This window comes from Myotis brandtii, unplaced genomic scaffold (assembly GCF_000412655.1).
Source record: "Myotis brandtii unplaced genomic scaffold, ASM41265v1 scaffold96, whole genome shotgun sequence".
NCBI lineage: Eukaryota > Metazoa > Chordata > Mammalia > Chiroptera > Vespertilionidae > Myotis > Myotis brandtii.
Window position 1 is genome coordinate 751141 of NW_005371972.1, and position 10425 is coordinate 761565.

The following is a 10425-nucleotide window of genomic DNA, read 5'->3' on the forward strand; positions in this document are numbered from 1 at the left end:
CACCAGGGCAGTTGTGTCTGTGAGATGAAGCCTGCAGAAAGCACCGAGAGCCACCCAGGTTCACCACCAAGTTCACTAGTGAGCCCCTCCCCGTCCATGTGCCCCTGAAAGCTGTGCTCCGAGGGTCCCAGAGGGGAGAATTCCCCTCCCTCCACCCCAAGTGCCCAGACTTGACTGGCTCTTGAAAAAGAATTGAGACACTTTCTTCCTCGGAACTACCGCAGATCCTAGGCATCCACGGGACACAAATGGCCTTGCCCTGGGCGTGTGGGGTGTGATGGGATTAGACAGCAGCACAGGCTCTGCGAGGCCCCCGTGGGGACCTGGGACCCCCGGACAACCCCCGTGGCCTGTTGCCCTTCTTTCTCCCACAGTGCTCAGTGCTCAAAGAGGCGTTAGAGAAGGAGGACGCGCAGAAGGAGCACCGGGAAGCCCAAGAGAAAGAGCTGAAACTCAGCAAATCCGTGAGTTGAACTTCCTCACTCCTGGGCGCCCACCAAAAGGCGTTGACCTTCAGGCTTTGGCGAGAAAACAAACTCTGGGGTTTTATGACGGTTCTGGTTAAGGCCCTCTCCTCCCTCTTTGGTTTGCTGCCTCTACGACATGGGTGGGAAGACCCTGGAAAACACACACTCCCAGCATCCCCTGGGCGTTGGCTCCACCCGCCTCACCTGTTTCTCTTAGAGCTGGGCTGGGGTGGGGGTGGGGACAGGGACAGGAGCCGGCCAGGTGGCCACCACATGCTGCCAAAGGTCCACTGTGGCTCCTGCCCCTGGACCTGTGATGCCCAAACTACTATGTCCCACCGTCTCACTTTTATCATAGTGACACTTTTATCACTATCACCAACCCAAAATCCTTCCTTCAGTAACTTTACAAAATTCATAAAAACAAAACAAAAAGGCATCGTGTGCCTCTACAGAAGGCAACTATTAAAGATGCAGGGAAGGACCACAAAAATGAAAGCGTTCATTTCCTGGCCCCATGGGAGCCTCTCCCACATCCGCAGGCACAGTTTCAGTTCAGGGGATGCACAGCGCCTTCAACACAAGGGGGGACGCGCCCTTCCCCGTGTCGGGAGCGTTCCGCTCTCTGCCCCAGTGGGAGAAAGAAAACTCGCATTGTTTTGTTCTTCCAAACCGTGCCCACTGTGTCTTCCCAACTGCCCTCATTCAAGTTGATCGCAAAAATATACCCCAAGAGGAAACATCCTCATGAGTTGATGGATGTCTTGTACTGTTTCATCCCAGGCTACAAGCTGATTTTCAAACGAAACTAACCGTGTTCGATGTATCACTTGGAAAAAAGTCTACTTTGCTCTACAGACGTAGGCTTTCCCCCCAGGGACGGAGCTTAGCTGGTCCCCGGTTAGGTTTTCGCCTTAATGAACCCGGTGGAACGAGTTCTGGAGATCCAGCCCTTCCTGCCCAGGAGTCGGGCCCAGCGTGCGGTCAGGGAAGCTGACTTTTGTTGCAACTCTTCCAGCAAATCCAAAACCTGGAGAGAGAAATGAGGATGCTCAGGGAGGAGCTGAGGAAGAATACTTCTGACCAGAGCATGATCTCTAAGACGCTTCGAGAAAAGAGCAAGGTATGGCCAGGGCAGCCTCGGCCCAGTCACCCCTCGGGGCCAGGCGCTCCACGCGCACCCTCTCCTTGCAGTGACCCTGTGTGGTCTATCCTGGTATTAACCCCACTTTACAGTTGGGGAACCTGAGGCTCACAGGGGCGAAGGAAGTTTTCAGAGTTCACTCAGGTAAAGTAGCTGCGGCAGAACTTGAATCCAGGTCGGTCTGGCTCCAGAGCTCCTGTGTGCAGCCCCTACCCCAGACTGCCTTCAGGTCTTAACTGTAAAATTATCCAGAATCGGTCCATTAAACCAAGTTTGCCCATGATGTTCAAACTGAAATGCTGTTACTGATAGTTCTGTGTGCGTGTCCCAAGAGTCTTTGAGAGAGCTATGTTGTTGTTTTTTTATTTTTATTTTTTTTATTGCTTAAAGTATTACAAAGGGTATTACATATGTCTCCTTTTTTCCCCCACCCTTGACAATCCCCTAGCCTCCCCCTACCCCCCAGTGTCTTATGTCCATTGGTTATGCTTATATGCATGCATACAAGTCCTTCAGTTGATCTCTTACCCCCCCATGAATGAGTGAGATCATGTGGTATTTTTCCTTCATTGACTGGCTTATTTCACTTAGCATAATGCTCTCCAGTTCCATCCATGCTGTTGCAAATGGTAAGAGTTCCTTCTTTTTTACAGCAGCATAGTATTCCATCGTGTAGATGTACCACAGTTTTCTAATCCATTCATCTACTGATGGGCACTTAGGCTGTTTCCAGATCTTAGCTATGGTGAATTGTGCTGCTATGAACATATGGGTGCATATATCCTTTCTGATTGGTGTTTTTGGTTTCTTGGGATATATTCCTAGAAGTGGGATCACAGGGTCAAATGGGAGTTCCATGTTTTGTTTTTTGAGGAAACTCCATACTGTCTTCCATAGTGGCTGCACCAGTCTGCATTCCCACCAGCAGTGCACGAGTGTTCCTTTTTCTCCACATCCTCTCCAGCACTTGTCGTTTGTTGATTTGTTGATGATAGCCAGTCTGACAGGTGTGAGATGGTACCTCATTGTTGTTTTGATTTGCATCTCTCAGATGATTAGTGACTTTGAGCATGTTTTCATATGTCTCTTGGCTTTCTGAATGTCCTCTTTTGAAAGGTGTCTATTTAGATCCTTTGCCCGAGAGCTATGCTTTTAAAAATCTCATCATGACCGTGGTTTGTAGATTTCTTCTTTTAATATTGCTAACTTTTGCTTCATATATTTTGAGGCCGTGTTACCAGGTGCGTGTACATTTAGAATTTTAATACTTCCCGTTGGAAAGAGCACACCCTTGGATCATCATAGAAACGTCCCTCTTCATGTCTAGCAGTGTTTCTCCCTGAAAGTCTACGTCAGTGGTTCTCAACCTTCTGGCCCTTTAAATACAGTTCCTCATGTTGTGACCCAACCATAAAATTATTTTCGTTGCTGCTTCATAACTGTAATGTTGCTACTGTTATGAATCGTATTGTAAATATCTGATCTGCAGGATGGTCTTAGGCGACCCCTGTGAAAGGGTCGTTCGACCGCCAAAGGGGGTCTCGACCCACAGGTTGAGAACCGCTGGTCTGCGCTGTCACTAATGCAGCTCCATCAGCTACGCGGCCTTTCTGTTGGTTCGGGTTTTCATAGCATATCTTCTTCATAATTTTTCCGTCCATCTTTGTTTTTAAGTTTTTTCTCTCTCTTCTAAATAGCATGACTTTTTATAAAATCCAGTCCCGGTCTTTGTCTGCTAGTCCGTTTATATAAAGTGCAATTGCTGGTTTATTGATTGGGGTTTAACTCTACCCTCTCGCTCAGTGCCAGCTGAGCTATATTTCCGTACTATATTTCCTTTTCTCTCCTTTCTTGGGTTCTTTTGAGTTGATGGTTTTCTATCATTCCATTTTTGTCCCTGTTTGCTTGGAAATGTTTTGCTCTTTAATTATACTTTTAGAATAGTAAGACAATAGCATTACCCCGGACTTACCAAAATCCAATATTAATCGAGTTTCTTACTCTTTTAGCGCTCGTCCCAAAGGCTGCACTATGCATTCTTGATGTAGTGTCAGTTGATGACTATGCCCTTGTCCTTGACAATGCTGGTGGCAGATTCTTTCAGGGGTGTGTGTGTGTGTGTGTGTGTCTGAAAAACGTATGCATAACCTTCATTTTTGACAGAGCACTGAATCCCACGTTGGCAATGATCTTCTTTCAGCACCTTCTAGGTGGCATTAGGTACATCTTTCTAGTGTCTTTTGGTTCCTGGTGTTTCTACTTTGAAGTCTTGGTCAAGCCTAATATCGTACCTTTGTGAAAGCTCTGTTTTTTCTTGGGCTGCTTTTAAGATTCTCTTTTCCCTTGGTTTCCAGCAGTTTGGCGATGCTTTATCTGGGTGTGGGTTTTTTGTGTTTTTTTTTACCTTGTGTGGTGTTCACAGGGCTTCCTGAGCCTTTGGCTTGGTGTTCTGATTTGTTCTGCGCTGGGGGCTACATACCACAAAGGCAGTGAGGAGCTACCGAAGGCCCTAAACAGGACACAGATGCTGTTACCTTTGTGATCAATAATAACGGTGAAAATGACAGCTATAATTTCTCATGTATTAGGCCAAACATTTCATCTCTTTTTAAAAATATTTTTATTGATTTCAGAGAGGGGAAGGAGAGGGAGAGAGAGATAGAAACATCAATGATGAGAGAGAGTCATTGATCGGCTGCCTCCTGCACAGCCCCCATTGGGGATCGAACCCGCACCCCGAGCATGTGCCCTGACCAGGAATCAAACCGTGACCTCCTGGTTCATAGGTTGATGCTCAACCACTGAGCCACGCTGGCTGGGTTCATCTCCTTTCATCCTCACCGCAACTCTATGACCTAGAAATTACCCTCCCCACTTTACGGATGAGGGGGTCAAGGCTGCTAGTCACTAGCACAGTAAGTAGCCCAAAGTCGGTCAGTGGCAAAGCCAAGGTTGGGAGCCAGGTTTGTCTGATACCAATGACGGCGGCACAGCCACCAGCCACGTGTGACTGTTCACATTGAAATTTATCAAAATTAAGGAAAATGTAAAATTCAGTTTCTCAGTCACACCAGCCACATCTCCAGTGCTCTGGCCAGGCATGGCTCACAGCTGCCGTGTTAGCCAACACAAACGCGAGGCCGTCCCATCAGACAGAGCTGCTCTGCAGCTCAGTAACTCTCAGGACCATGAAGAATGTTCTGGAAGGAAATGAAAATGGAGGCGAGGAGGCCGGTTATCACAGGCCAGAGGTTCTCAGCGCCTGGCGGGGCCTTGCACAGGGTGGGAGCAGGGGGAGGAGCGGAGGAGCGGGGGGATGTGAGAGGGACGGGAACACCGGCTTGGAGAACAGTGGGTGTGAGAGAGGGAGAACCCCCAGGCTTGAGGCAGGGGTGGGGCTGTTCATTACGGTGGGGACTCCGGACAAGGGCAGAGTCCGCGGTTGGAGTCCGCTTTGTAGTGGGAGGAGAAGTCTGCTGGCATAGAAGTCAGAGCACGTTTAGACCCAGGAGGGCTGTTTGTGGAGGAAACTAGGCCCAGGGAGCTTGAACGGCTTTTCCAAGTCCACATGGCTGGTGAGAGGCGCTTCCGCTGGACCCCGGGCTCAGACGTGAGCTGTAAAGGGCTCCTCTGGCTCTTTTATTACATCTGCGTGACCCTCCCCCGCCTCAGCTCCCGAATAAACAGCTGTGGAGCCTTTCAGTACAAAACCCTCTCATTTATTTAGCAGAGTTTGCCTCATTTCCTGATAGCGCCAGAGCCCTGGGCTCAGCACGTGCTCCCAAAATGTTCATTGTTCCAAAATGAATTGAGCAGCTGCAGGGTCCCGTGATGGCCAGCAGAGGGCAGCACCGGGCACTCCCAAGCTCCCCTCCAGTTGAGGGGGAGTGAATCTGCTGCTTCTCTGCTGTAAACACCTTCTCTCACAGGCCGTGATCCATTGCTTAGCAAGCCTCCCAGCGTGGGTCCCAGAGCCCTCGTAGGAAGTACTGCCCTAGGATAACCACTGCGAGTCCCCACGATGCCTCTGTGAGGCGGTACTGGTGTCCTCATTCCCATTTGACAGATGAGAACACTGAGTCACAGAGCAGGGAGGTAACTCTCTCAGGGTCCTAGGGCTCGTTAGGGGCTGTGCTGGGATTGGAGTCTGCGGTTAAAAAAAAAAAACACAGAGATGAGCCCAGGATGCAGAGCTTGGCCCTTTCCCCTAGGAGCCGGGTGTACCCCGGGGGCACGCCCGTGACCCCTGCAGCCGCCCCTCCCCCTCTGGGACTCCCCGGGCCATTAGCCCTCCTAGAGGGATTTCCCAGAGTGCATCATGACCACATCAGCAGCAAGTGCCTGCTTTCATCACCCTTTCAGGTTGAAGAGAAGCTTCAGGAGGATTCCAGAAGGAAATTGCTTCAGCTCCAAGAAATGGGGAGCAGAGAGAGCCTCATTAAAGTCAATTTGGAAAGGGCAGTAGGTCAGGTAGGCGTGCGAGCTCCAGAGCCCCTCCGTGGCCCCGTTCCCCAGGGGTTGTCCGCGCCCAGTGGCTGGTGGGAAGAGTGAGGAGGAAGGCGGCTGTGGTCTGCTTCTCCCAGCGACCTCCTGGGCCGCAGCTTCACGTGGCCCCTGCCTCCCCGTGGACGTCCCCAGGGCCATTCCCTGCTGGGAGCCGCCCACTCCCGGAGTTCGCTGTCCCCCGAGACCCTGGCCACAGCCACCCTTCAGTGCCCGCCCCCCATTAACCAGCCGCCCGCTGTTCCCTCTTGGGAAGGGTCTCAGCCTCTTTCTCCCCAGCAGTGCTGCTAGTACTTTCTCCCGGACATTTTCATCCTGACATTCACCACTCCCCTCCCTCCTCTGGGCCCCCAGCAGAGGTCCCGTCAGTGTCCATGAGGAAGTGCCACTTTTCTTAAGAAAGTACAGCTCATGCAGACGGAGACGACCCCAGGCAGGGTGGTGAGCAGGCTGCCCGGCTGGTCTGGGTGCCTGTTCTGCCTGGATGGCCCGTGGCCCCTCCCCTGACACGTGGCACCGCGTGAGGGCCAGAACATGCAAATGAGGCTTCACCAAAGGCTAAGCGAGAGCCAATGGGAAGCCGGGACAGGGGCACTGAGCCTCCGGGATGTGGCCCACCAAGGGCAGCCCACCGGGAGCTCCCCCTCAGGGCCCCTCCTGGCAACCACGGCTCGAGGGCACCCGAGAACGTTTAGAATGCACACGTGTTTGTGCTTTTTTCCCTGGGAGGAAGGGTCCAGCATGCTGCTCCGTGGATTCTCAGAAGGGTCTGTGAACCCCAAAAAAGGTGAAGAACCGCGATCCTAAGGGTCCTTCCATCCCACCCAGCCCAGCCCCAACGCCCTTCCCTTGGGCAGCGTCTGAGCCTGACCCGCAGTGTGGCCGGGCTTCGTCAGAGGCACACAGTTCATAATGATGCTGACTCCCGGGCAGATTTCAAAGCTCCTTCAACAAACCTCACCACCATCACCCCAGGGTCACTTCTCCTGCAGGGACCGACCCCCTAGCGAGGGCAGAGAGCTTGCCCGTCTGGGCTTCCCCCGTGCACCTGGGCTGCCCCTCACCGCTCCTGCACACTGCACGCCCAGCACCCCTATGCGAGGGCATCACCTGAGTCCCTTGCCCAAGTGCCAGGGTCCAGGTTATGACTCCAGGAAGCAGTCACCTGGGAGAGGACCCTGAGAGACACTGAGGTTCCTTCCGGTCTAGACTCAAGCAAGGAGGAGCCCCTCTCTGTCCCCAGACTCCCCCAGCCCAGCCCCTGTCTCCACGTCCTGCTCTCTCTCTCAGATCCACCCTCCCTCAGGCAAGTGATCCAGGACACAGCCCATCGCCCAGGAGAACCTGTCCCTCCACGCTGCGTAGTCCTACAGGGTCCTCTGCTGGCAGTGGGGCCGTCACTCAGGGCCTCTCCACATAGCCTCCTCCTCCTCCGGCAAAAGGGGGCCTGCCCTTGGCTGTGAAGCCAGAGGAGGGCATGGGGCACCAGGCACCCCAGTCGCTGCTGCAGGCCACCGGCCCACAGGAATGTCCTCAGGAGAGTCTCACTCCGCGGCCTGGCTCCCAGAGCTCGGTGGTGCGCAAGGCACACCTGTGTCTCGGGCCTGCTGACCTTCAGGCTGATTCAGTGGCCCTTCCGCCCCTTCAGGACTCTGTCTTAGGGTCTTCCATGGCCAAACACCCAGGCCCAGGGCCACCACGCTGGGAAATTCCCAGATAAACTCGGGCTCCTTTGCCTCTGCCTTCGCATGGAACCTGGGGCCCCTTGAACTTGCAGTTCCGTAAGCCCTGATTTCATGTAACTGTGCTGTTTCATCAACCGTCATCGGGAAGCGCCAGCCCCAAGGAGGCCCTCGAGAGCGGGCTGGACCGAGCAGAGGCCCCTGTCTTGGACAGATGTCTCTGTTCACAGCATTCAGTGAGCGTTCACTGGGTGTCTACTCTGTGCCAGGCCCTGTGCCAGTCGCCGGGGACACAGAGAGGAACACGATACCCAGGGTCTTCGGGGCGCGAAACGGCAGGAGGGAGTGAATCCCTCGGTCCCCAGGCACCCTTGCTGTGACAGTTTCCTGGGGCTGACAGCCTCCATATTTATTTCACAGTCTGGGGCCGGCTTAGCAATCACGGCAGAGCGCTCCCGGCCCCAGGCTCCCCACTGCATAATCGGCAGCAAGTGGCTCTTCTGGGTCAGGCAGGCAGGCCGAGGAAGTAATTAAAACCGGCTGCTCACTTCCTCCTGTGGGCACTGCCCCTTCCAGTGAGCGGCGGAGATCTTAATACCATGGCATGGCCATCCAAGGCGCTCAGGCCCTCCTAACTAACTGATTTCTCCTGGCCCCCACGGCTGGCCGGCTGCAGCTGCCCCCCCTCCCCCCGACTCAGTTGCCTTCTCTTTGTGCTGCAGCTGGAGCATTTCAGGAGCCAGGTCATCAGGGCCACCTACGGGCGAGCCAGGCCGTTCCAGGACAAGCCCGTCACCGACCAACAGGTCCGTCCGCCCTTCGCGCTTCCTTCCCCGGGGACCTGGGACTGCAGACGCTGGGAGCATATGTTCCCGGGTTTTGTTGGTGGCACACATTGTTCACACTGCTGCCACACCATAAAGATTTGTTTAGATTTCATGGGGTTTCCTGGCTTTCCCAGTAAAAGCCAGTGAAACGCCCTTGAAATGTTTCTGTGAACATCAAACCAAATCGCTCAGGGTGATTCTGGTCGCCAGACGCGCGGGGGTAACCCGGGTTAACACCCTCGTTAGCATCGTGAGAAAGGGCTGCCTCACTCAGACAGACAACACTTCCGGTCCCGCCTGTCCCTTCTGGAGAGGGAGAGGTGAGGACAGACTTCTGGCTGCTGGGGGCCTTGTTAGTTGCCGGCGATTCTTCCCCACGCTCTGTGTTGGCCTCCGGGTAAGGGCACGTGGCTCTCGGCCTCAGAACAACCGACCCTCAGCATCAGGTTGTGTTATTAGTTGCTCCTAAACGGCAGAACAATCTAGAACAAGTGAATGGCAACAATACAGGCCTTGGTATCTTCAAAACCGTCTCGGACCCCAGGAAACGCGTCCTGGTGACAGCGCCGATGGCGGCCGCCAGAGCCATCGCTCACGCCTGGCAGGACGGCCCTCGCCACCTGCAGAGACGGGGTGGCGCTCCCAGCTCCCTCCTCCCGGAGCCCCCCTGTGTTTTAAATCTTTTTTTTTTGTCACCAGTTAATAGAGAAGATCATCCAGGTCACGGAGGACAGCGCCAGCTTCCAGCAGAAAAAGTGGAGCCTGCAGAAGGAGAGCCAGCTCAGCCACTCCAAGCAGGAGGCGCTGGCGGACAGCATCGAGAGGCTGCGGGCGGTGCTGGACAGCTGCCAGGTGGCCCTGCCTCCCACAGTGTCCCCTCTGTCGGAACCCGTGCCGCTGGCGCGGGAGCCTGTCCGGCCTCCGTGGAGCAGGTCGGGCAGGGTGCTCTGCTGCTGTGCCACCTCTCCTCTCCTGGGAGAAACACGTCTGAGAGCAGAGGGCAGAGGACCTCAGAGAATGCCCCCCGGCGGGGTGGGGGGGCAGGAAGAGAAGAGATGCCTGCACTCTGAGTACCTCCGTGGGAGGTCTCGGACCCTGTGGGGGGGCAGTAAAAGAGCCCCGTGTTTTCTCCAGAGAAATCAGAGGAACAGGCCTGCCCTTTAGCGGCTCTTCCTTCGGGCCCAGCCACGGAAAGGCTGTTCGTAGCCCTGGTGCCTCACCGGGGTGGGGGGCCTTCTCTCTGCCCAGTGCCATTGGGATACTTATAACATCGTTCCCAGGCCGTACAAAACCACCAACTTAAAAACCAGCCTGCTATGTTTGGTCAAACAATTAACTCACCCCTAGTGCCTTGGTAGGGCCAGGCCAAATGATTTCCCAGGCCCCTGCCATAGCCTGCGGAGGGGGCGGGCCCACGGGATCTGGCCCAGCCCCCGGGGCCCCACTCGGGGGGGAAAAGGCAACTGCCTCTGTGTCTCTGGAAATCAGCTGCTACTATTTGGGGAGTTTGTGCAAATGTTAGCGTGTCAGCTCTTTCAAATCAGGAACCGGCACTTTCTGACCAGCTTATGTGTTGATCTCAGCAGGAATTTTGACGAATAAAAATAGCCAAATTCAGTTCTCATTTCAGCCTATTGTCCTTGGCAATTTGGCTTTGAATTTGAATAGACCCAAGTGGGGTTTCTTTGACCACCAGAAGTCCAGGTTAGAGTGCAAACAAAATAATGCCCCCTTTATATTCCCCATCCCTCCACCCCCCCACAACTCTTCCACCTCCCATCCCCCCACCCCACCCCAACTCT

The 10425-nt window shown here is 54.2% G+C and overlaps 1 protein-coding gene across 1 annotated transcript in view; it reads left to right on the forward strand.

Moving 5' to 3' along the window:
- The window catches only part of FHAD1 (forkhead-associated (FHA) phosphopeptide binding domain 1), a 101836-nt gene that overhangs the window by 40161 nt on the left and 51250 nt on the right, over positions 1–10425 (forward strand). Inside the window, exons 9-12 of the mRNA XM_014533287.1 lie at positions 375–464; positions 1486–1590; positions 8519–8602; positions 9323–9475. Of these exons, the coding sequence (XP_014388773.1) occupies positions 375–464; positions 1486–1590; positions 8519–8602; positions 9323–9475 (432 nt within the window). The remainder of the gene's footprint in view (positions 1–374; positions 465–1485; positions 1591–8518; positions 8603–9322; positions 9476–10425) is intronic.